Source organism: Phalacrocorax carbo, chromosome 2 (genome assembly GCF_963921805.1).
Source record: "Phalacrocorax carbo chromosome 2, bPhaCar2.1, whole genome shotgun sequence".
NCBI classification, from domain to species: Eukaryota; Metazoa; Chordata; class Aves; order Suliformes; family Phalacrocoracidae; genus Phalacrocorax; species Phalacrocorax carbo.
The window spans coordinates 149,762,726-149,789,429 of record NC_087514.1 but is presented as its reverse complement, the minus strand read 5'-3'; the positions used below and the strand labels follow the sequence as shown (position 1 = coordinate 149,789,429).

Genomic DNA, 26,704 nt, shown 5'->3' with positions numbered 1-26,704 from the left:
AAGCAAACCATTCCTCAAAATGTTTCTATAACAAAATAGTTCAGCCTCCTTTGTTACCAGTATAAGAAGCAAGCCATCTTGCCATTTGTCACACAATACCCATATTACATGGTTTAGGTCTAGGAAGAAAGAAATGGGCTTTCCTGATGTTCTGCGTATGTATGGCTCCATCACCAGGGCCTGGATGCTCCACTTTTCCCATGCTCTTTGGACAGTGGATGCCTCCCCTGCTTTGGCAGTATTCTGAGGGATTAAGAAGATAAGCCTACCTTGCGATGGGCAGCTGGAAGTGATGGGACCAGAAGGGACCTAGTTTGGGAGCCAGGAATAGAGGATATGGGAGAAATTCTTTGATGTAGTGAAAATGGAAAGGCAAAGTCTGGAGGCAACCTGGTGGCTGGAGGCCAAGCTGAGAAAGATGGAAGAATGAAGATCAAAATGAAAGAGGCCAAAGGAACAGGGGATCCAGCAGAACATGGGAGGGGAACAACCGAGATGACAGATCGAGAAAAGGGTAGTGGAGGTGAGAGAAAAGGAAGGACTGTTGACACCAGAGCACTGCTGAGGAGCAAAGATAAGCACACAGGAGGGATGAAGAAGAGAGAGTTTTATAAAAATGAGGTTGAGACAGAAGGCAAATCCTACTAGTGAAAATACATTACAGGAGAAAGGTCATGTCAAAATACAGTAGAACTATTTATTTTTGTGCCATTCTTACCTTGTGCATTCTCGAAGCTTCAGTTTTGAATCTTATTATTTTTGTGCTCTCCAGCAGCTCAGGCTGCCTAGCAATGCCTGGCTGGCGTGTGCTGGCTCTGCTGCACAGAGCTTGCCGGCTGCCTAGCAACTGGCAGGGGGGTGCGATGGAGTCCCCGGACCAGGCTGGAGATGCAGCCCTACCCCAAACACCCCTGCTCCCGTGGAGAGCCGGGAGGGAGTATCTCCAGTTGTTACAACTGTGATGAAAACCTTAAAAATATTAATTGGAAAAAAAGGCACGCAGTGGTGCCCACAAGAGCACAGAGAGCTTGACAAATTGTCTTTGAGAAGTGGGAACAGACCCATTCATCTCTGCAGTACTCAGGCACCCCATGATGATAACTGAAATATCAATATGGTTAATTATTCTGGTTCTCAAGCAAGGGCTAGATCTCTGTGGATTAGATCTAAAGCACAAGAAGGCAAACCAACACAGCTAGGTAGCTTCTTGGGTGGCTACTTCTAATTTGGTACAGGAAATAGCAAAAAGGTGACTTTTGCTCCCAGAAAAAAAAAAAAAAAGCATTAAATATTCACACAGGATTGTCCCAGTACAGCCACACCTTTGTAAATATATTGCTGTAATCAACAAAAATCTTCTTACAAGAGCATGAGACTTGGCATTTGGCAGAGAGCTGATGGGCTGATCTGAACAGCCCCTATGTCCTCTGTGTTTCCAGCTGCCCCCTCAGATCCCTCATCAACCTTTCCATTGCACCGTCAAAAATGCTTGTGCGGCTAAACAACTGAATCAGGAACTGATCCTGCTGAGAAACAGTCCCACAAAAAATAATGGGTTATTTTGCAATCGACACTACCGAAGCAAGTAATGTTCCCAAGGGAAAATAAAAGACATTTTTCAATCCATGGCCTAGAAAAGGGAATAGTCAGTTACAGAGCTACAGAAATTACAGTGCAGGACAAGTTGCTTTGATGCTGCTACTTTTATGCTGTTCTAAACAGGTGCATTTAGAATATAGTCATGTTTTTCTCTTCTGGTCAAAAATGGGCTATGTCCCAGAAGGACAGTATTGCCCCTGGAGAGCATCATACCTCACTGAGGAGGAGCAAATCTCAGACAGACAGTTGAGGCACTGAGAGGTGTACAAGCATGTTTTACCCTGGATTTTTTTTCATTCAGGTGGTCTTCTGGGTGAAGCTTGAAGAGCATTACTACATTTTTCTCCTCTACCAGTTCAGCTGCCCCAGCCAGGAAAATTTTCATTCCCAGCTCTCTTGTACACTTGGAGTGTCTTAAGTTAGTTAACTTTTCTTATTAATCAGCAGTTTATTGTCTGGTGCAATGGGGAAGTGTGAGAATTAAAAAAAAACCCCAAAACACCAGAATAAAACAGTTTCTGAAGAAAACCCCAATGAATGCAGTTCAGATGCACACTAGTGTGTTCAGCAAAGGTCAGTTTAAGTCCAAGTTTTATTGGCTCTGGCTCAGTGCTGATTCTGCTAGATTTGGCCAGCACTTGCACAGCTACCCGAATGTCTCTGTGCTTTCAGGTGCTTTGGAATCGCTTGGTGTACACACCACGCACACTAATGGAGCCAGCTTGGGTCTATTGCATCTGAATCAATAAACTCTCCAAGAACCTCAGACACAAGGAACACACTGCAAAGACACTCAAGTGACCCTGCAGAGAGTCATTATGAAAGCAGGAGGGCTACCGTGCAGTAGGAGCTAATAAGGCCTGCTGATCTAACTAGTTGAGCATGTCTGCAGCACAATTCCCAGCGCATCTTGCATTGCTTTGCCCTTGCAGCAGCACTGCCCTGGTTGGATGGCACTAAGTGAAAAAGTCCTGCTGGAGCTGACCAGTGTGGGTGTTTCTGTGTCTACAACAGGACAATCTACCAGGTATGGGGATAACGCCCGGCTGCGGCAGGAAGGCTGAAGAAAAGTCACAACGCAGATGTCACAAGGTGGCGCTCTTTGACGCGGGCTTCCAAGGTCTTCTTGCGTTGGAAGCGCATTTTGACGTGGAGTTGGTAGGTGTTTTGGCTTGTGCAAGGCCTTTTGGGTTGAGATCCCGTGGCGGGAAAGGGGCTGTAAGCCCTCCTGGAGCATCTGCTCTACTGCCTGAGGTAGGTGGGTTTCCTGGGAGCCAGCACTGTCCCGCTCAGTTGCTGTCCTGCCATCTGCTTGTAGGACAAGGTTGCTGGCCAAAGTGAAGCACAATACATTTAGCAAAACACACACCACTGATTTTTCTCATAATGGAAAAAGGTGACATGCAAGGCCCCACACATTTGCTGTCTCTTGGTACAGGGGCAGCAATAACATTTTAAGAAGAGTTGACCACTGTTGTGCTACATTTGAGGAGGTTAACAGCTTCCAGGAATCACACAGAATCACAGGTTGGAAGGGACCTCAGGGATCACCTACTCTAACCTTTCTGGGAAGAGCAGAGTCTAAACAAGATGGCCCAGCACCCTGTCCAGACGACTCTTAAAGGTGTTGTCCAGTGTGGAAGTCAGTCTGTGATCTGTGGACAATTACAAACTCATCCAAGCCAATGGGTGTTAAGCAGTTTGCAGCCAAACTGAAGAAATCAAATTTGGCTTTGTATTACAACAGCTGGAAACAAGGAGAAGCCAGTGCTCAAGATGGTTTCTGATCACACTTGCCCTGGGACACATTAAAACCTTGTCTATACATCAATACTGTTGCAGATCAAATTTAATTATTTTACATTAAAGGGGTACTTGGAATCCAAAACAAAACGTTATATTGGAAATTACATGCTATCCTAAAGAGAGTTATTGAAGCCACTTTGGAAATGATTTTGCTAAGCTGCCAAATGAATTAACCATCAGAAGACAGCAACGTAGATGCATTTCTAACCCACAGCAAGCGCTGCGAATGTACCAGCTCTTTCCTCTGCTGTCCCACAGCACTCAAATGTCTCTCTCAGCACCTGCCTAGCTGTTCCCAGGCAGAGGACAGTTTTTTGTAGCTCCAGCCACAAAGACCTTCCCAGGCCCACCAGTCCCAGGCTCCTTACCGTTCACCCTCATTTCCATGGTTCTAGACCAAGATGCTGGACTTTGCTGACCTCAGAGAGGGAGAGAGATCTATTTTTTCTCTCTGCACTTTGATTTAGAGACATCAGCAGCTATTCCAAAGGATCCTGACCAGAACGGTTGCCAGTGCTGCAAACATAAGACAGACTCCAGAGGACATGCAAAATACCACATTAACATGCAGAGATGAGGCAGTCTGCTCTTACTATAATGTGCTTGAGAATATTTTTTTCTGAAATGCACAGACTTTTCACCGCTGTGGGTTTCTCTGGAACAACTACTAAAATGCAAGGACTAATACCAGTTGCATTTGTAACTGCGTACACACAGCACACAAAGCCAAGGCATGAGTAACGGGCCTTGGAAACAGCTTCGTCTGGGCTTGTTACTCATTGGACCGGCAGGCTTGGACATCCCAGCATAGAAGCCACCTGCTGTTATTGGCTTTTCTTCTGGTATGATCACAGAAAACAGGATTTTGCTTACAAAAAACAACACATGCAAGAAAGATTGTACTAAATAATCACCAGACCCTTATCTTCCATACCTTTGCAACAACCAGAGGAGGCCCTGAACGACGATTAACAACTGAGGTAAAAGAGTGGCAGGTATAATGTATTTACCTCAGCCAAATATTTAAGTTCTTCTTACAAAACTCTAACTAGAAAAATGCTAATTGTCAATTATTTTCCTGGGCAGGACTTCACAAAGATCTACACAGCTTAGATTCAGTGTTTCTCCCTCGGGATAACCCGATGGGAAGGAACTAATTGCCCCTAATAACAATGCTCCTGTCGTTTTACCAATTTTGTTGTCATCTTACAAATTTCTAGCCTGACAGGAGGCTGGATAACCAGGCCAGCCCTTCCCCCCCACACCCTCTGGGCGTCTCCTGAAGAGAGGCGCTGCCTCAGGGCAGCACTGGTGGGGCTGGGACTACTTTTTGAGGGGGGGCGGGTGAAGGTCACAAGCGTTTCCCCTCGCCTTCAGGCGCCCAGAAGGCCGGTCCGACAGCCCTCCCGCTACTCTCAGCAGCGCCCGAGCAGGGCGGGCAGCCCCGGGCACCGCCATCTCCCCGCGGCGGCTGTCGGGCGGCGGCCACACCCAGCGCCCGCCTCGCCCCGCGCATGCGCCCTGCACGGCGCGGCGCTGCCTACAGCTCCCGGCTTGCTTTGCGAAGCGGGGGCGGTTTTACTTTTTTCTTTTTTTTTTTTCCCTTTTTTTTTTTTTTTTTTCCCTCCCCTCGGAGGGGGAAGGATGGGTGGGGAAAGCGCGAGCTCACGAAAGCGAGGCGAGGAGGAATCCCACAATACCAGGCGGGCTGCGAGTCCGGCGCTGCCGCTGTCTCTTTAATGCAAGAGGAAGCGATGCGGAGGGGTGGAAAATGGCAGAGTTGCAGATGTTGCTAGAGGAGGAAATCCCTTCTGGCAAGCGGGCTCTGCTCGAGAGCTACCAGAACCTCACTCGAGTCGCCGACTACTGCGAAAACAATTACATCCAGGTGAGGGGTGGCGGGGCAGCGCACTGGGGCCGGCGGTGGGGCGGGGTGGCCGGGCTCGGCTCGGCTCGGCTGGGCTCGGCTCTCCGGTGCGGGCGGCGGGGCCGGAGCCTCCCGAGGGTCAGCGCGGCGTCCGCCTGCCCCGGCCGCCGCCCCCCGCCCCGCCGCCGTTCCCCTGGCTTTGCCTTTTCTTTCAACTTTTCCAGCCGAACAACCGGGCTTCCCTCCCCCCGCTCCGGAGGGGAAGGGAGGGGGTAATTATGTCAGTCCGGCTCGGAGGGTGTGTCTTTTTCTTTTTTTCTCTCTTTATTTATTATGAGTCACATCCCGGAGACCTCTCTGGGCTGGGGTGGGGGGTGAGCGGGGCGTGAGGGCCGTCTCGCAGCCGGCGCCTCAGGTTTCCCCCGGCTCCCTCCGGGGCAGCCGGTAGCCCCGGGGCGGCGGTCGGTGGCGGCTGCTGAGGCGGGCAGGGCAGCGCCGCGCCTCACGTGGAGCGCGGTGCCGGGCGGCCCCTCCGCCGGGGCCGCCATCCGCAGCGTTTGGGAGCGGAAGGGGCCCCGCACACGGGTGACATCACGTAATTCGGTCATCCGGGGGGGGATCCACGGTGGGGACCGTGCGGCGGTTCCGCGGCGCCCGCCGCTCGGCCAGGCCGAGGCAGCGGCGCTCCTGGCGCGGCGCGCCGAGGGGCCGCAGCGCCGCAGCGGGCGGGGGCGGGCGGCTGCCCCCGTGCAGGCACCGATGTGCGGGCCTGAGGTGCCGCTCCAAAATGGCAATCGGTGCCTCTCGCAGGCTTCAGGCACCCTGCAGCAGTCGTTTCAGAGCGGGGCTCCGGTGCTGGAGGAGGCTCCGTGGACGGTAGCGTGCCTCCGCCAGTCGCTGTGGATGGGGTGTTTTTCCCCCTAGATTGCCAGTGCTTCTTGGCTTTCCTTTAAGTCTTATTTTTGTGAAGCTACTTTAAACACAATTTACTATTATTATTTTTTCAGGATTTGTAGCACATCACTCCGCAAGTCTGTACGTTTAGTCATGCTGATGTGGATACAGAGCCATCTGCAGATGCTTAAATTCAACTTTATTTGCTTTTCCCCTTCATTTTTTTAACTGAAAAAATAAAACTCTTCTCTTTTTACTAGACAGTTTATAAAGCGAACTTGTTGCATCTAATACTAGACTACCTGTGATGAGTATTTAATACAGGTTATAAAATCTCTGGTATCCATCGTTGTTGGTAAGCTGTCTTACTGCTTTTAGTAATGGAGCAGCAAATTTGAAAACACAGCCTTAATAGTATGAAGTGAAATAACTTTTTTAAAATGAGCTACTTGGATTAAAACTGCGCTAACAAGCCATATTTTTAAGAATTTTTTTTAATGCTTTGTGAGGTAGTATGAGTTAATGTCTATTTACTCTTCCGAGTTGTTGACTCCACCCAAAGAAAGCTGCTGATATAAATGCTTCTGAGAGGCGAGGTTCATTTGGTTTTACTCATGGGAAATATGACAAATCTATGAGCATGGTAATTACGCCACAAGTTTTGACCTGTCTCCTGCTCCTGACTTTTTCCCTATGTCAGAAAGTTACAGAGAATCTTCAGTTACATCACTTTCTTCAGAGTCCCAAATCTTGTCATTTCTTTCTTCAAGCAAACAAACCAAAAAACCCAACACTTGAGCTAGTTCCCATCCAGTCATTTGGGGAGGTGGGTTTTTGTTTGTTTGTTTTTTTTTTTCTCTTTTATTTGGTAGCTTAGTTTCACCTCAAGGATCAAGGTCAGCTGGATGTAAGATTGGTATGGTCTGTTTTATCTGTGTACACTGTGTTTACCCCCTTTGAAAGGAAGTCAGAGTTCTAAAATTCCTAATGAGGACTTGCACAGTAACTTTGAAAAATGTATATCTTACTTGTATTGTACGTGCATTGTACACTTTGTAAAAATGGCAAATATATTGATAAAATTACAGGTATTTTTTTAATGTATGATGGAGGTGGGTTTTTAAATCAGCACTTTATACACAAAGCCATCTGCTCTCCAGTTGGACTACTGAACAGATTATACTTCCAGTGCCTGTGGTGGGGCTGCTGCAGGATTAGGCAGTATGACACAGGGCAGTGGGTTATGAGATCTGAGAGTGTGTGTGTGTTGTGGGATGGGAAGGGGGGAAAGGAGAGGAAGAGGCTTAACCGCTGCATAATATGAAGGGTTTGTATTTGATGTAATTGAGCATTTTATTAAAAAGGCAGGCCAGAACAGAGAACCTGGCTGTGAGGTGAGTGTTCAAATAGTTCAGAAGTGGCTACTCATTGTGACTTATCCTGTAGCATGTAATAGATTCAGTCTGGCCTCTTTGAGTGTGAATAGCTTTGAATTTGGAGAGTGTTCCCTCTCTCTGTGCAAAGGCTATGTGCTCCTTAGTAGAATTTACTGTGTGTTGTCAGCCACTCTGTGTTGTGGCATTGAGGTGGAACAAGTTTGCCTGACTATTCTGAGTGCTGGTGCTAACAATTTATAGTAATTGTAATAGCACTCAGATATTTATTTAGAACTCTTGATGTTCTCAGTCTTGTTTTGTGTTCTTTGCTCACTTAAGCAGGAAAGTAATTTCCCACCCCGAGTATTGTTGTATGCAAACTATCTGTATTTTTGGATGTGAAAACACGAAACTTGTATTGTCTCTTTCACTTAGTCTGGGAATAATTCCGGCAAAATTTCTGTTGTGCTAATTTTTTGAAGAGAACTTGTCTTCAATGTCTTTAGGCATTCCTCAAAAAAACCAAACCTGACCAAAAAGAAAGGGGTGGGGGGAAGAACTCACCTGGGTGGAACTTGGCTCCCTAACAGTGAATATAGTTCTATTGACAGTAAGCATCCTTTTACTAAAGCATTTAGGAAAGGTTACTACCTTTGTGACTCTTGCATGGAAAACTGCTGTTCTTAGGAAAGTGGGAGGTGGTTTCTTGCTAAGGCAAATTGTGAATAAATCAGAATGCCAGGCAGTAACATGTTTGCCCTCCAGACCATGTGTATTCTGGTTATCTGTAAGGTTTATCTGATAGGAAGGGAAAAGAATTTGGGAGAAGCAGAGCAAATAAATTTCTAAGGAAGGTCTGCAGTGTTAAAATGAAAGTACAGTCTGGCTGCAGTCTGGGGGGGATGGGAGGGAGAGGGGAGACAGAAAAAAGGGAAAGGAAACCAAACATAGAAATAGTAATTGAAGGAAGTTGTGATGTTATTGGTGGGGATTTTGGCTTTGACTAGAAAGAAAAATGCATTTTAAATACGTTACTCTATTTAATATGTGACAGGATTTAAAACCTGTTAAGTTTCTGTTTGGAAGCTTCAGCAACAAGCAGGTAGAAAATTAAATTCCTATTTTCTTTTAGGTCAGAGACTTAAACTCTGAACAGTTTTAAGAACAGGTTTTGAACCTTGCATCTTTAACTGGAAGCATGTTTTTGTCTCCTGCAGTAAGCTTTCTCAAATATTAAGAAAATGTAATTTCTCTATATTTTTCTAATTTTTTTTTGGCACTCTTTAGGATACTGGTATGACTCTGCTCTCTTATGATGGAGACATTTGCTTGTGAGTTGGCATAACTTTGTAATAATGTACAGGGAAATTAAGTGAGGAAGGAGTGGTGAAACTGTCTTATGATGGAAAAAAATGAAACCTCTTCCTAGATGCCATATAAGTTCCATTGCCTGATGCCTTCCCCAAATCCTTCTGCCCACAAATAAAATCTGCATCTAGCATCTTTCAGTGTGCATGCAACTGTGAAAGATAATCTGAAAATCTGTAGCATAAAGCTGAACATAGTATTGAGGAATTTCATCAGTATCCTAAACAGTACCAACTTTATCAGTACTTATACAGAAATAACATACGGACTTAAAGCACTTAACAGTTGTCATTATGATTCTTCAGCTGAAGGTATTAACTTCCAGAGAGATTCTCCAGTCACTTTCCTGGCTGGATCAAATTATATTCAGTTTTTAATGAACTTATTTACAGTAACTAGCTTATGAAGTGTTAGAATGACACAGGAAACCAGTGTCTCCAGTGTTACTTCACTGATGACTTCCTTTTGAACAACTTCAGTTGACTGGTGTAGCACAGAGAGGCCTCTCTGCTATAAAACACTGCTGACAACTCTCCCCTACTGTCTATATTGGATGTTTCTTGTAGTTTTGTTTATGCATAAGCAGATACAGTTTTTGTCAGTCTCTTTACCTCTAGACCACTTCAGAAGATCCATTTGTAATATTTTTTAAAGATCAAGTATGATTTTAATATCTCTGAGAACCCCTAAATGAATAGCTTGGAATATGTACTACTTGTGTAAATTCTGATCTTGATGGTCTCTAGTGGGTAGAACCAGCAGCTTTAGAAAATAAAGTGAAAGACCTTTTAAGGAAGTAAGGGCTGTGTTGCCTAAATGTGTGGGGTTTTTTGTTGTCATGTTATTTCCTTCTGTAGCTTCCAAATAGTATGTGGAAACTGAACAGTGAGTTAACAAGCGGTTCTGGGTAAGACAGAGAAAAGTAGGGACAGACTTCAGTTTGACTTCTATTACAGAAAATTTAATGTGTCTTTCCAGTTGGTGGAAAACCAGATGTGTGAGGTAGAGCAGAAGCATTGCATGCAAGAAGCTTCACAAATCCTGATGATGTCTTTCAGTATGCATATGGGAATCCTTTCTGCTTGATAGATTGCATGTTCTATGCTTCCTATACAGTAGATGGTATGTATAGGAAAGGAAATAACTTTTTTTTTTTAGTGTTGTTTCTTTTTCCTTAAATGTTGGTAACTGATCTAATGCTCAGTTTTCTTGCCTGGTGTACAGAAAGTGGCTTAGCTTAGTTCAGTACAAAGAAGTTCACTCAGAATGTCTAATTCAGGAAATGATCTGCTTTAAAAGGATAAACTTCTTAAATTGTCACTAACAAATCTTTTACATGCTGTGAGATCTTGCACGCTTTTATGTTCATAGGTTAATGAGTTTGTATTGAGAGTAAATACAGTGTGGTTTTTTTTTTTCTGGTTTCATTGCTAAACTTGGAACATTTTACCAAAAAAAAACCCCAACACCCAGATTTAGCCAGTTCACTTACTGTAACACCAAAATATAATTCAAAATTAGAGAGCTTGAGAGCAATGGGAAAACGTGGATGTAGCATCCACTACCCTTTGTAGGTTTAAATCATATTATTTAAGAAAAGGTTTTAGCGTATACTTTTAAACACTGTTCTTTTTTTAAGGTAGTTTAAGCAAATGCTTGCCATCAGTATAAAAGGCACTGGCTGTTAAGTGTGTGTGTTTTTTTTCTATAAAGAATAATTTGGGTGCAAGTTAGTGGGCTAGGCTTGTAGCTCTTCTGTGCCTTGTGTAGGTCTTCTGTGCCAGTGCATTGTCTGTGTTTTGGAAAATACAGCTGTATATTTAGTTCAAAACCAGCAATGAGACAATAGTGTAACTTCACTGAATCAGCAAGCAATTACCCCGCATATACAGGAAACAAATCCTAGAGTGTTCTATGTCTGTTTTGTGTCCAAAGGAGGTAGATAATACAAGACCAGCTTTTTCAAATGTGAAATGTTTCCATTAATTTCTGTAGATTTGGTTTAAGAAGCCAGCAATATGTCAGCTGCTCTCCCTGCTCCATTTTTCATTAGTATTTCAGCAGATATGTCAGCACTGTGCTGCCTTAATCAGGTGGAGTAAAGTGGATTGGGATAACCTTTTACAGGTGCATACTGCTTCTTCCATGAAGGAAGTGCTGTCCGCTGCCTTCCGTTTGCACATACGTTGGAAGGAAGAAGCTTGCGGGTTGTCTGTTTTCAGTGTTTGTGAAGTGTGATCCTTGCTCTCTGTGTTGCACTCACTGTGCCCAGCCCTGTGGAATTGCTGGAAGGGAGGAAGAAGGCATGAGTAGGAGGGGCAACTGTCTAATACTTACCACCTCTGGATCTCTGGGAGCTTGTTGCAGTAAATAGCTCGTATGGTAAAGAAAAAATATATAGGCCTTGAGGAGGGCTCATAAAGTGGATCGCACTGTAATGAAGGTGAGAGTACAGGAGCAGGCTATGTACAAGTAGGAAGCAATGTACCTCTGAGGGCAAAGTTCCTGTTAGTATCTGTGCTAGTGATCTAAGTTCAACAACTAAAAACCCCAGACTCTGAAACAAAAAAGCTGATGCAACTTCCCAATATCTTTGTTTAGTATTTTGAACTGTCTTAATTTTGCAGAAGCATAAATGGAGGCATAGAATTTATAACTGACTCGTGGAAGGTCATATAGGGACGTGCTGTCAGTTTGGGAACAGAACCTGATTGTTTGGATTTCCAGTGCTGTGCACAAGGGTTTCCCCCACCCTTCCCGAATTGCCTCTGTTTTACTACAACGCAGCAAAAAGTGTGTATTTGCAGAAATGCAGAGACAGTGCAATGAACCTTTTGGGAAAAGGTGCACCTGAAACCATCATTGAACTCATTAGTAGCAATTACTTTAAGAGTTTTACATATGTCCTTTCATAAGAACCTTGAGATTCTAATTTTTGGCTTTGCAAACTTCTGGAGTTACATAATGCTCGTGGTACTCTCTGTCTGCATGTTGGTGGGTCTCTCGGTCTTGGCAGAGGCACTAGAAGATACCGTTCTCTTTCTCGTTAGTGAAAGCAGTCTGTGTTTGGCAGTTCTGGTGACTGAAATCTTATTTATCTGCAGAACAACAGGGTGGCAGCTGTGTGGATGAAGTGTCAGTTCTGGTGTAGCAAGACATCCTTGATGGATAAGAGGGTATCTTGCTCTTTCTGTGCCTGTGTTGGGTCCTTAATTAGTAACTTGGCATCAAAAAGAGCATGGTGTGGTTTTTATTTGTTGTTACTCAGTAGGAAGTTGCTTGTGGGCCCTCGGTTACTCAGTGTCCAGGCTTGTTCATAATTATCTAAGTGTTCTTGCTCTCTTTAGTATTTGTGCTGCCCAGAGCAGTGTTCTTCTGATGCTATTCCTTCCGCCACCACCCCTCACAATCTGGTCCCCCCTCCCTTCCCCCCCACCGCCCCCCCCCCCCCCCCCCCCCAAAAAAAAAATAAAAAAAAAATCTGAGCACTGGTGACAGAGGCAGGTGGGCTTGGTCACAGGGATCCTCCCTTCCCTCCATCCCTAAGTAAACGGAAGTAACTGCTGAATTTGTAATAGTAGATACTGTGCCTCAATGTGGTTCCTCCCTTTTCCTGACCTTGCTGGTGAGGCAGCTGTTGCAGACAGTGCCTTGATCTCTCCTGTGGGTTGTAGAAGTAACCCGTTGCAGCTCAAAACTTGCACAGAGGCCTTGGGGGCCATGACCAGGGTGCTGTGGAGCTTAACTGACAATGTGCTCCTGAACAGAGCTCTGTAAGCATGATGGTATCTGCAGGTGCCTTTCCACCTTCACCCTCAGCATGTCAGCATGCCCCTCTGACTGGAGGGACTTAGTCAAGTGTTTCACCGGCTTAGGGCCAGGTAGTGAACTAAAAGATACAGCACTTCTAACAGGTGGGTTCTTTGAGGAATCCATTTATTGTACAGCAAATGAAAGGCAAATTCCAAACTCCTTGTCTTGGTATTAGAGGGAATGCCTTTTTTTCCTTGGATTATTCAATAAGAGTGTAGATCCCACCTTTGCCTGAAACTGTTCAAATAGCGTTACTCATTACTTATGTAGGCTCTTACTGCTGTTGACAGGAGCTGTGTTTGCTTTGCAAAGTATAGGTTTATTACTATGATGCTGATAGTTTAGAAGAAAATGGGCAGGGGGGACAATCTGTAGGAGAATTTCAGCTTGGAATGAAACATGAGTGCAGCATTTTTAGATATAACTTGTTAATAGTGATCACTGAACTTTACACGAGATTAAATGGGTAGCCAACCTGCTGGCTAAGCTGACAAAACAAATTAGTTTTAATCTGAAGATCGACTGCTTACATAAGGTGAGCTTATTTTTAATAATATTGTTGTCTAAGATTCCAGATCAAATATGTTTAGTTTAGTTTTAGTTGGTAAATGTTGGGTTTGGCAAACTGAAAAAAGGCTCTGAAATTCAACACTTCTCTTGGTTTAGGCCTCTCCTACGATGAAGTCTCTTCATAACAGATGCAGATGATGTGTGCCATACTGTATCTTCTGCCATGGTAGAATATTCTGAAAGAATAGTAAAGGTTGTCTAATCTGCAATGAGATACAGCTTTCTTATGTTTCTTATGTTAAGATGGCAAGATATATTTGTGATAGTGTCTTCCCTCCCTCTTCCTTCCTCCCTTCCTCTCTGAAGAGCCCAAAACAATCAACTCTGTACTCTTTCAACAGCAGAAGTTAAAGAGCAAGCATGCTGCTCTGCCTGTGAGGAGGCTCTGGTACTGTACTGATGAGCAGTTGAAGAACTCATGGGGAAGAGACTCTGCATTGCTTTCCTAATTATATTGTAACCTGAAGGACAAATAGGAGTAAAATGTGGTAGTGTTCCTACTTCTGCTAAGAAAGCAGGGAGGCCTCTCGGAACCCGGGCAGAGGAGGCTTACTAAAACAAATGCTGGTTTGACATCCTTAGAGTTGAATGTAATGTTCTTGCTGGGTGGTCTTAAGGTTATAAATAGTTCCAAGCAAAAAAGAAATTGTTTGTTTACTACTTGAAACATAGCAATTCTTTGATATTATTGGAAAAAAAAAAAAAGATTAAGTGTAGACTCTTCTGGCTACTTTCACACCAGTGTTTCACAAGATAATGTTTTTTGTAAGCTGTACTTTATCAAGCAAGCATGGGGTTTTTTGTTGGCTGGTTTTTTTTCCAGCTAATCTTTCATCAGATGCATATCTTCACTTTCATCCTCTGATCTCCTTGTTGTACTTTGGGGTCAGCAAATCCGCCAACCAGTATTTGTCCTGCAGCAATGATTGTCAGTTTAGCATCTTATTTGACTTTATTGTAGCAGGTGTGCTACAAATTAATACTTGAACTGTGGGCCGCGTGCAATAATCGTGTTCTCTGGAGTCCAAGATAAGAAAATGTCTGCATTAAACAAACAGACGAGAAGAGCAAGGTGTCCAGGCAGTTGCATCAGACTACGGCAGTAACATCTGAGCTGCAGAACGCCATGCCATGGCTTCTGTTTTCACATTTGTACGCCTAATCAAGTTAGTCACTATTATGTTACTAGTGACGTTTTTCTCTTTCTAGGTGCTTCTCCTAGCCTGTGATCTTGATGTGAATTTGCTGATTTCTCTTTCGTTGTTGAAGTCTCCTGTCTGCTTGCTGCAGGCCGTTTCCTAGACTGGTTGTCTCACTCTTGTCCTGCTGCCAAATACTGTGGACTTTCTCTTTTGCTGCCATTGACTGCAGGAGTGCTCTCATCACAGCATCTGCCTCTGAAACACTCACGTGCTCACACTCCACCTCATTGACTTTCAGTCTCATTTCAGATCTCATCTGAAAACCTCTTCTCCCTTGCCTATTTATTTTAATTAATCTCTTTCTATTATTTAACTGCATATTTTATTGCCTTGTAGCTTAAATTATGCAGCGTTTTTTCATTATACCTTTCAGACAAACAGCTTCTACTAGCATGGATTTCAATAATTTGAAACCTGCAGCTACTGAAGGCATTTATATGCACTTCTTTTTTAGATTATCTTTATTGGCACAGAGTTGAGGCTAAGGCCTTGGCTGTGAAGTGGTCTGTAACCACTTAGGGCAGCCATGATGCGCAGTATATAGAAGAAACAGAAGGCAGATGAGGAGGGGTGGTATGCAGTGGGACTGACATGATTGTGTCTACTAGTAAAACTCTTAAGAGGCCTCTCAGATATATGCAGCCAGGCCTTTCCTTTATGAGAAATCTGTCCTGTTTAGGAGGCTGGTCCTCTTGTTACTCTTGAGACCAAGGAGTAGAAAGGGCTTAATAAAAGGTCTCTGCTTTGGTGGGCTTTGGATCTCTTAACAGTGAGGGAAAGGTGGACCTGTCGGGGAAATGGTGTTCTGTTAACATATGTTAGTAGGTATGCATCCACAAAGCAAAGCTGGACCTGATCCTGAAGGGGTTTTATAAAATATGATTATAGCCTCCAGGATTCTCACTGTGATGCCTTGTGACAGGTGGCTTGGATGATGTTTCAGTCAAAGTCCAGAGAGTATCAGACTAACAAATAGAGATGCGGTGGATCAGTGCACTTATGTTGGCAAGATCCTTGGAGACCTAGCTGGGGACTGTTTGGCTTCTGATTTGCTGGCTGACTTGCAGGATTTCTAAATCTCTGGGAGGAGCTATTGTTTCTGTGATGTAAATTCCTGGCTTTAGCTGTGTAGATAAAATGTGTGTCTGGTTTGGAAGTGCTTGGCTCTGCAAGGACTCTCTTCAAATACCGTGGGCGTGTTTCCTGCTGCAACATACTGTATGTTCTCCCAGCACTGAAATGATCTGGTTGCTGCAGGAGTCCTGAGACTTGTCTGGGAGCATTGCAAGTACATGTTGTCTTAAATGGCAACATATTTTGTATCTGATTTCTAAGGCGTCTGTAGCTTTGAATGTTAGAGGAAAATGTTGTTGCCATAGATATAATTGAAGCTTGGGCTCATAGAATGCTGCTTACTTTGTAAGAAGTCCTGGATCACTTGAGTAGTGACTGTGTCACTTCTTAGTGTGTACTTCTTTCCTCTTTAGCAGTCTGTCCTTTAAACCAATGGAAAAGGATAACGGTCAATGGAAAGCTTTCTAGCACACGTTCCCTGCTTGGAAACCTACTGTCCATGAACAAGAACTGTAAAATTGGCTCCTGTCAGTACTCTGCAGTGAATATTGACCATTCAGAGACCAAGGGAAATGTTGTAATTATGAGAGGCTCATTTACTGGGGATAGGAGCCAAGTATGCAGGGGTATGTTACCTGTGGGCTGCTACCCCTCTGCTGAGGGAAGAGAAGTTGCTGGTTTTGGTCCTGAATGTGGGATGTGTGGGGGATTTGAGCATGTTCCTCAGGTATGGAAAGGGCTTAAGAGTTGATTAAAAAAAAATAAATCTCTGCCTTGCTGACAGAAAATGGGAATGGTTTGAAGGATGATTGAAGAGCAAGCTGAGGGTCTTGAGCAACTCTAAGTTTCTGATAGGAATAAAAGCACAGGAGGAATGAGGGAGAGTGTGTGACCCTCCTTCACTGTGTGCCTCTCTTCAGCCACTCTTGCTAACTGTGATGTGGTAGAAGGACAACATTAAAAGTAAATATTATTTGCTTCCTACCTACAGCAGACAGCTAAAGAGAGAGCTTTACTTTTTCTCCAGATTGCTGTAAGGGGTTACTGCAACAGCACTGGGAGTGGGGGAGTATGAACTGAAGCAGGTACTTACTGGCTGTGTAGCATCCCACGAGGCCTGGGGGAATGAATGTGGGGAATACTGTGAGTCACGCTTGTCAGTCTCATAAAGCAGGAGGCTTTTTAAAATTGGCCTTGGAGGGGAAGAGGTGTTTAATGGAGCAGTTGTGAAGGAGTTATGCAAATAGAGAACACAAATAATGAGCAAAAGACACTCATTTAAGCTTCTTGCCTCCTCAGAAAATTACTAAAGGCAAACTAACCACTGCGAAAGCTAAGAAAAATGCATCATCGTTAAGTATAATGGGTAAAAAAATGTGGCCATTCATAATGGTAAGAAAAGTGTCTTTTTGTGACTAGGAAAATGAATTTCTCTGGTGGTTGAACAGAAAAGTTTTGTTGTTTTTTTTTCTTTCCAATTTCCTTTTAAAAAAAAAAAGACTAGGTGGGAAGCTGGAAAGCAATTCTTCTTGTAAGAGCTGGTTAGGAGCGGAGGTGGTAAAAAGACCAGTCTCCAGTTTTGCTTTGGACATATCTTTAGTGTTTAGGCTGTTTTTGTATAAAGAAGTCCTTCCTTTTCCATCCCCTTATTCATGCAGGACTTTATTTGCTTGTAAATACTGTATATTCTTTGGTAAAAATGAGAGCCTGTTTGTAGGGTATAACTTTTTTGCTACTGACACAGCCACTTCTTGCTGGTTTAAATTAGAGTTTCAAACAGAGCTTGTGAAATGTAATTGTTCCAGTCTTGGGCTTGATTGCATCTGCTTGCATCACAGTAGGAATCTTATCTCTGGTAGCTAAGCCTTGCCAGCAGACTTAATTGGCATATAATTTGCTTGGACTACTGCTTCTGTGTCTCTTGCAGCATAGAGAGGCCATCCCAAGCTTTGAAGCAGTTGGATATGCCAGATATGCTGTCCCACATGCCACTCCATGGTTGTGTGAGTCCTCCCTCGGCCTCCCGTGTTTTAACTAGATAGGGGCAGGTGATCAGCCTCCTCTGGGGTGCACAGATATGCAGATAGACAGCAGTGTGGGTATGGGTGGATGCCCAATAGTGCCTGACTCGTTCCTGTTGTGAAAGGACTGTTTCTCAAAACACAGCTCCTCTGTGGTTGTAATAAGGCCAGTCATCTGTCAAGCTGATTGCAGCTGAGATAGTAGCAAGGTGTCCTGGTGGCTCTACTACAAGTGCTGAAATAGAATAGTTCATGGGTTGTGTTACTACTGGGGACGGGGAGTGATGTGGATGTGACTATTCTTATGCGTCTGGTTTTATGGAAGTGCAAGCATTGCTGTCACCTGTATGCCTCACTGCACCTCCTGCATCTGCCTAAAGCTGCCCTCCTCAACATTGTACATGAAAGGGATGCAGTCTTTAAAATCATGTGAAGGAGCAGCATCAAAACACCAGCAGAACTTCAACATGCATTAGAAAACTTAGTTGTAATTGTGTCCTCCAGGGGCATTGCAGCTGTATTTCTAGGTGCTTCATTTGAACTACTGTTGAGCTAACTAACACCACAGGAACAGTGTCTCCAAGGGCTTTGTTTAAAAAAAACAAAACAACCCACTCACTCCTGAGTTTGACACTCTATTTCCTATTAAAGAACTTGCTTTCTCTCATCTGCTGGTTTGTGTAAGTTAAGTTTTATCTGTTGGTGGATGTGGAGATTACCATATTTATTTACTTTTTGTTACCTACTGTCCTGTTCACTTTTTTGGGGGGAAAGAAACAATGGTATATTATTGCTTGCCATTCCTCTCTCCCTCTCCTCCATTCTCCTGAGCCGTCTGTCTTGTCCTGTTGTGTGTGTTTGGTTTTTTGAGGAGCTGAATTCCTACTTGCTGCAGTTGAAATAACCCAGCATTCAAATGAGCTTATGTATGTACTATTTTGGAATGCTGTTGCTAACTATAGGCTCAAATTTTAACATAATAAAAAGTAATTATTTAAAAAAACCTGGATGTAGTGTGCTTACAACCACTACCAGATAAAAATTTTACAGTTGGGTCCAGGAGTACGTAAAAGTCTAAGCAATATTAGCACCTGTTTATGTGATCACAGAAACTAGGCAGATTTTCTTCACTTACATGCAAGTTCTTTTAAAAACAATCAGTCCTTGTATTGCAGTCCATTACTTTATTGCCACGAGATCACTGCGTAGTCTGAGTGCCATGTGAGAGTATGCCTTGTGCTGGGAAGCAAGCGATTACAAAACTGGGAACCACTGATTTCTGGTCTAAGTGTGTTCCACCAGTGTTGTGAGATACATGCAAGCCCTTGGATGGTTTCCTGGTGGAGTGAGTATATCGATCTTTAAGATGCTAACTAGTCAGTAGTGTAGTGCTACATGGTATGAGAAAAGAATTTGACCCTGTAATGGCCATTTTCGTCATCTTTGCTTTAAAAATACTGCGATGTTTGGGAGCTGCCTGAACTGTAAAATCTGGGCAGCGGCTGTGTGTTGGAAGTAACTTTCCTAAACATGAGAACTCTTCCTGAATTCAGAACATTTGCAGTCCAGATATTTGCTGGATGTCAAAAGGCCCGTGTAACTCTTGGCTCTACATTTTCATGCCTTGAGAATCTTCCTGGGGCTGGACAGGGCTCCTTCCCCACTTCCCTCCCTGCTTTGCTGTCCTGTGACATCTCTGACGTCTCCATGTGGAGAAAGCTGTTGCAGTGCAGAGCATAGCTTTGGGCCTCCTTGCTTTTGGACCAACCCTTTTGCAGATGCTGACATTCAGCGTGCAGCTGTCTTGCAAACAGCAGTTGAGGTTACCCCATCCTATGGTATCAGAGCACTGTTGACATGTAATCTGTCATACCAGGACATGCTGAGGTGACACTGTAATTTGATCATTTATGCTAAATCTTGTTGTCTTAATCTTACTTGCTCAATGCTGTCTGGTATGATTCTAGGCCTGCCTAGAGAGGGTAGGGAGGGCTAGAGAGTAAGCATCTGGAAAGAAAGGTAGTCTTGGAAGCTCACCTATAAAAGGTCATCAAATTTTAGCATGTTGCTTGTCTTTAGATGTAGGACTATTGTAGTATTCTGGGCTTATTCCTTCAGTTTGATTTGTCAACAATTAGATTAAAAAAACCATTTGACTGTGTGAGCACTCACCAGTCCTTGAGAGTAGACTGAAGAGGTAAATAAAATCCATAGAAGGACCCATTGTTACTGATGTTATGAAAATAAACTTTTTCATACAGTATGAGCTGAAGACCTTTGCCCCAAAATAGGTACTCTGAGCTGTCTCGATTCAAAGGCTTGTATGGCATGAAAATCTACCCAGTTCCAGATTTTCACTCCAGTTAGGTTCTGTGTTACTGCCACTGTATTACGAAGAGCATTTATTAGTTACCTTAATATCCTAAAGTGTCTCCTTCCTATTACCACAAAAAAAAAGGTGTAGTCTGTGACTTATCAGTGAGAATGTCCTTCCTAGATCAGCTAAAATTTGTGGGTGGGTGCTGGCACTTCAGAAAGTAAGCAGAAAGCCGTTTTAATTTCAAGCCCCATTACAAACAGAAAGCAAAAGATCAATATTTGAGACACAGCATATAAAGAAACAAATGGAATGTGGGTTCTCTAATTCCCTATTTTCTGCTGTCTAGCGTGCTGAAATAGTCATATGCACCAAAGCCTTGGGTAGCTTTCTTAGTATTGAAGAATGAAGACTGTTGTGGAAGTGTCAAGGGTTTCTTTTCCTGGCTGACAGTCTGAGGGTGGCATTAGTCTGTATTTGGAGCTCTGGCTGATGTCTCTGATGCCAGAGCCTGCTTTGTGTCAGCTCTGAAGAAATTTGTGTGTTTGATGTCATAAGGCAAATCATAGGCACCGCAAGGAAGTTAAAAGTAATTTTGAAGCAACTGTACCTGCTAATACTGTGCAATACTTTACAGGAATGGAAGATGTGGTTTCTGTCCGGGAGCTTGTGTTGTCTAAATCACATTAATCACAGAAAATATCTTGGGCCAAATTTCTTAACATCTGTGCATATGCAGTCTTGAAGTCTTACTAATTCAGTGTACAAGGGTTCTATGAAAATGACATGTGGGCATGTCTGCTTCTGTCACCTTAGTTCAATGTCGCATGTTATTTTGGTTGTATACACAGGCTATAACAACTGACACTAACAATGTATTGTGCCAACATATATGTTTGCTGTGACATCTCTGTTGGATTTGGCAGCAGAACTGAAAATTGTGCTTTCAACAATATTTATATATATTTTGTTTTTTAATAAGGGGAGTGGTCTAGTCTAGAGCCAACATGAATGCTGTTTGCTCCATTGGGCAGAAAATGCTGCTAACAGAGCAGCTGGCGCTATCTTCCCAGGCTCCATCTGTCAGTGTCGGCATTGCTTTGTAAATCACTCTCCTATTGGATAGATTTGTTTCTTGCTATAATGTTCACAGCCTGGATTAAAATGGAATTCCAAAGTTTGTGCTTTTATTTTTTGTCATTTACTTTTTTTTTTTTTAAAAAAGGTGGTTTTATAGGCTACCTCTGCCCTCCTTTACAGACCTGTTAAAGTCTGTGTCAGAGTGGTGTGAATGCTACATCTTGTGGACTTGTCTTAGCTTAAGTAACAAACATGTATGAGTGTAAGGTAGTTATTGGAAGCTTAAACTCAAAGACATGGTTCTCTGCTGTGTACACAGGTTGGAACAGGATGGCACCTGATGATAACCTGTATCAGTGTATCTGAGAAAGGGAATCTTTTTTTAAGAAACATCAATATGCATATTCGTCTTGCATTTTTTGTTATCAAGACTCATACACTTTTACTGCTCTTGGGTGTGTATATGTGTGTGTATTTATATAAATGTAGGCATGTCCCTTAAACTCGCCTTTGGAATTAATTTCTCCCCTTAATGAAGAAACCTTGCTCCTTCTGCCTTCTCCAAAAGATATAACTATTAGGAAAACTGAAACTCTTAATCAACAGAATGAACAGCAACTTTCAAGTAAAAGAAAATCTGCAAGGACGCAGGCAGATTGGCTAAATTGGTCTTGGCCCATAGAAATGCTAATATGCTATCAAAGCTATTCAGGACTGGTCAGGGGAATCTTATTGATGGAAATGAAGGATTTGCTTCTAGCTGATTGTCTAACATGTACAGGATTTGGGGGAAGGGCCTGCTGGAAACAGAGCTTGTGAATTATAGGCAGTGCTTGTTATGCTGTCCTATGTGTTTTGTTAAACTACAGTAATCTGGTACGTGTCTTGCTCCCTGAGACAGAACAGTCAGTGATTTTTGTCAAGATAGTGTTTCTAAAAAGAAACAGACTGAAATCTTGCTTGTGGGCTGTGGTGTGGTGGTTGCTGTGGTGGTGATCACCTTATCTGGTGCCTTGAATGAATGCCAGCTTTATTGTGCAAGGTCTTTACCTGGGGAGAAGAGATTTCAAGTTCTACCTGTTCCTCTGCATTTAGTATAGCTGAGTTACTGTACCTTATCTTGGAGAAACTCAACAGACATGGTATTATTTCATACCAATGGGCCTTTTTGTTGTGGATGCTGGAAGGAAGTTCACTTGAGTTGAATTGCAGATGCTAGCCTGGCTGTGTTCGTTGAGGATTTCTGCCTAAGTAGATGGGGAGAATTACTATTTACTGCATGGGCTTGAAAGAATGTCATCATCCCAGTTTTAATTTGGTGTTAATGTAGTGAGAGGGATCTTGGGTTTTAGAACTATTCTGAATGGTTAGGCATCCCTTTGTGCCTCCCCCATCTTTAAATTCCTTCATGCTCCTGGATCAACCAGTTATTTAAGTGGTTCAGAGCTTTGATACTTCTATTTGACACCACCTCTCACTGTGTAGAGAGAGGTGTGTTGGATAGTCTGTAGTATTTCTTGTTTTCATTGTCAGTGAGGGCTCGACTGCCAGTCCCCTGGAGGGAAGGCCTTGGACAGGAGGTGGACATGTTCAGTGACTGCAATATGTTGCTATTAATAGCTCGTAAGCTATTGGGTAGTTAAAATCTTGAGCTTTCAACCTCCCACACAAATTCAGCAATGGTAGAAGAGTACAACAAAATGACAGGTTATGGCAACTCACTTCAGTAAAACACGAACATTTTTCTACGGCGCATATTGTAGTACTGATCTTTGTGATGCAGAATTTTAGTTGAGATTTGCCTGTGCTCTGGAACTTGTGGGTTTTTGGCTTTACCTCCCCTTAGTATGGAGGCTGGGTTTGCCCTGTTTTCAGGCTGTGCTTGTACTAGGTCCCTTCCTGTTCCTTGTCCCCAGGTAAATGCTTTCTTTTTAAATTTCCCACAGTTGTTTTTACCGATGATGGTAAGGATATGAATGGTAAAGCAGGTGGTTCCAGTAACAGGAATGCTGCTGGGGGCTGATCTGGGGCTGATGGGGCAGAAGACAGACATTAGATGAAGTGTACTGGTGACCCTCTGAAGTTTTATCTGTGGTGCTATGGGAGCACTTAAACTACTGAACTAACTTTCCCGATGGCTTACTTTGCTTTCCAGTGGGGGGATTGAGGTGCTGATCAGCAAGGAACAGTCTGTAACTGATAGGCAGGTAAATACCAGGCCGAGTATAGCTCTGTGGATGTTGGGAAATACTCAGTGCATCATTCTCTTGAAGTAAACTCTAGCCTAATGCATTGCAGAGAGAGTTTCTTCAATTCGATTACGGTATGGCATGAGCATGGTAAGCCTGTTCCAGGAGAAAGTTGACAATTCTGATTCATACTCTGTCCTTACCTGGGTGGCATATGTAGTGTAAGCAACCCCTATTTGTAAATTTTGAAGCCTTGGCTTCCCCTGCCACTCTGGAATGATACATATCCCTTAAGGCTGTATCTGTGTTGAGAGAAATCCTGAATGCTCCTTGCTGAACACCTGCTAGTAATAACCACAGTCTGTTTAGATCTCCTTGGATGGCTTCCAGGTAGGTAGTTGGCTCCTGAAACTTCTTCAGAATATAGGAACTTGTGGCACTTACTGCTGTGACTTGCCAGTTTTACTTTCTTCTCTCATTTAGAACTGATATTCTGATGTAATAAGTATCAGTAACAGCCAAGGAGTCTACCATGGTGCAGCGTGTTTATAAAGCAGTCTAACAAGCTTCATGAGCTATGCATAAGGGGGAATCTGTATCCATGGGCTACCTACTTATTTCAGTACATAGCTCCTTAGTTATTTACAGTGATCTCAGATTTACTGTTCTTGATATTCAATGTAAATTAGACTTTTGGCTTAGTAGGTGAACATTATCTAGCATGTATGGCATATTTAAACCATTGAAACACACTACTGTGGCTTGGATGTGGAATACTTGGTCTAAGCTGAACAGACATTGTGAATAGTTTAGAAATGCCCAAGCCTTTTGCCATTAGCAGTCAGAAGTAACAAATAAGCCCTTAAGACCAGGTTTGAGTTTTTAAAAGCCTTATCAGATCAGTGAACCAGCAATTTCAAGCTTGTCCAGAAGTTCCACATAATGTTACAAGCTCTTGCTTTAGGGAGGTTTGAGTGCTCCTGTTTCCTGAGTGGGGAAGCCACTTCTCAGAAATCTGTTCTTTCCATCTTGGAGAGTCCCTAGCTAGTTCTCAGGGAGATTGAGTGCTGATACCTAGGAGTCTCCAAGCCACTGCCTGGATGTACATCTTCAGCATTCTATAAAAGTATTTCCAGTTGACTTGAAAAAGGAGGTGCTGTAGATAGTGGCAAACTTAAGCTGAGTTTTGGATGAGTGTTTTTTGTTTGGGGTTTTTGTTGTTGTTGGGTGGTTTGGGGTTTTTGGTGGTGTGGGTTTTTTTAGGTTGGTGTGGGTTTTTTTGTTTTTACATTTCATTTCTGAGTTTGGGACCAGATCTCTGAGCTGAAATAGCAAGACCTTAGTGAAGGAGGCAGAACTTCGAAACCTAAGATGTAGTGTCTGTCTTATCAGGAAGTATGCATTCTGTAAATATCAAAGATAGGTAAATGACAACATGAACAAAAGAGAATACAAATGGATGTATTGATGACTTTGGCATAGTTGCATTCTCTGGTGATATGTGATAGAGATTGCTAAATCTAATTGGCAACTGATTGTAGTAACCCTCATTTTCTTTTTAACCAATTAATGAAAGGTGGAAGTCTTTTTCGAAAAGACAACCAAGATGTAAAACTAAACAATTATCTTGTGTTTATTTGTGAAGCAAACATAAATGTTGAATTTATTAAATGTGCATTAGCAGTAACACCAAAGGCGTATAAAACTGAGTGTAAAGCTGTTCCTGTAGCTTGATTGCTGAGAGTGATCAAGCCCTTGAACAGAATGCCAAGCATCTGAACAGGTATTGGACACTGAATAATTAACAGCTCTGTTTAGCTTAGTGATTATTGGGATCCTTTAGGACAGTGCTCTGTTGGTAGTTTATCCTGGGTGGGTTTTTCTGTGCTTGACTTTACAAATATTCCAACAGCTGAAGATGAAAAATGTGGAGCAACATACTGAAGAGGCAAATTAATTTGTTTCTGCTAGACCAGCCAGTCTTGGTGTGATCTGATGAGCTGCTTTCTGACCTTTGTCAAATGGAGCCAGTTCTGGTGGGGCATTTATCTTACAGGGAGTGTCAAGCACAGTGAATGGAACTGAAGTGGAAAGAGGGAGAACAGGTAATAAGGGTATGGATTGGTGTGCTTGCAACAGAAGGTTTGCCTTCCAAAGATGCTTTGCAGTGTGAGCTGATGTGGTTTTTGGAGGAAGGTTGTATGTGTAATTGCATGCTGTATGAACCAGAAGATTTTTGGAAATGAGCTGAGAGAGAGAAAGCTGGGAGAGCAGATGGCTTGAACACTGCACAGACCCTGTTGTGAGGGTGTGCCTATGCGGGTGACAGTTTGCAGAGGTAAAGAAAAAGATGATTGACTGCAACTTGTAAAGATCAGCTGCCAAGTGATGGACAGGTTTCTCATCATTTGACCTTGGCATGTTACTGAACTGAAGAATCAGTAAATAAGCTCCTACTCTCTTTTTACTGTGGCAGTTGCTTGGGTGATGAATCAATTTTGACTTAACTATAATAATTATGTATAATAAAGCTTCCTTAAAAAGTTTACAAGTTTGCATTTGACAAAAGTACATGATACTTAGTGTGGAATACCATGCAAGTTTAACTTTCTCTTTATGTATCCTCTAGGATTATAGGAGCAGTTTTCTTTTTTTAGTATTAAACCTAGTTATGCGAAAGCAATTTTGAACTGCAGTTTTGCCATAGTAACATGACTGTTAAGGGTGAACTGGAAATACAGGTGGGAGCTTACTTTGATAGTGAAACTTCAAAAGCTGTGATGTTCTGGATTTAAAGAATATTCACTTTGCTACTAAAGGACACTCAAACTTCCATGTATATCAAGAACTACTAGAGAAACAACAGTATCTTTGAAGCTTTTAATATGAGATCATAAAGTAATTCTGAACTCTTAGGAAAACAATTCTGTTGAGAGCCTTCGTGTTGTCTTTTAAACTTGAATAGTTAACAGGTGCTCATGTATTATACTAAAGTATGCGAAGGTATGTTAACATGTGCATTATCTTCTACACTGCTTTTAGGTTTTGTTTAGAGGGAGATGAAAGTAACAGTTGAAGAACATTGGAAATCCCTGCTTCCTCCTGTTGCTGCTACATAGCTCTTGGCTTGCTCTTGGCTTCTCTCCTCTCCCTCTTTTGCTGGCTATGAAGCCTTTAGCTTATACCTTGAAGATGCCAGCAGGTCTGATTAAAAAATGCAAAAGGCTATATGTCAAGTTAGTTCTAATCTAAACTGTTAAACTGAAATTGCCTGGATTGTCTGCAAAGCTTGAAAATGTTTGTAACCTTGTTTTGCTAGGAAATAAATACATTCCACATCACAACTATGGTAATCTAATCCTGCTGCCAAACTAGTCATATGAGCAAATAACTAAAATGTTAGGTGCTTAAGAAAATGAGGGCAAGGCATTTGGTCAACAAATCATTAGAGAAGAAGCGTTTTATACACTGAAGTTTTCTCATTTGACAACACTATTACTGAGTGCTGTGGCCTTGTAACCTGTTAGT

General features: G+C 42.8%; 1 protein-coding gene across 11 annotated transcripts in view; it reads left to right on the top strand.

Annotated features, from left to right (window-relative positions):
- Nucleotides 1-5,025: 5,025 nt before the first annotated feature.
- Nucleotides 5,026-26,704, top strand: part of ABI1 (abl interactor 1) — an 84,071-nt gene continuing 62,392 nt past the window's right edge. For 10 of the 11 annotated variants that reach the window (XM_064444845.1, XM_064444840.1, XM_064444837.1 and 7 more), the window contains exon 1: nucleotides 5,037-5,293. In XM_064444845.1, coding sequence (XP_064300915.1) covers nucleotides 5,177-5,293 — 117 coding nt within the window. In that variant the 5' untranslated portion in view covers nucleotides 5,037-5,176. Of the gene's footprint in view, nucleotides 5,294-26,704 lie in introns of all 11 variants that reach the window. The other variant, XM_064444841.1, reaches the window with a different exon arrangement.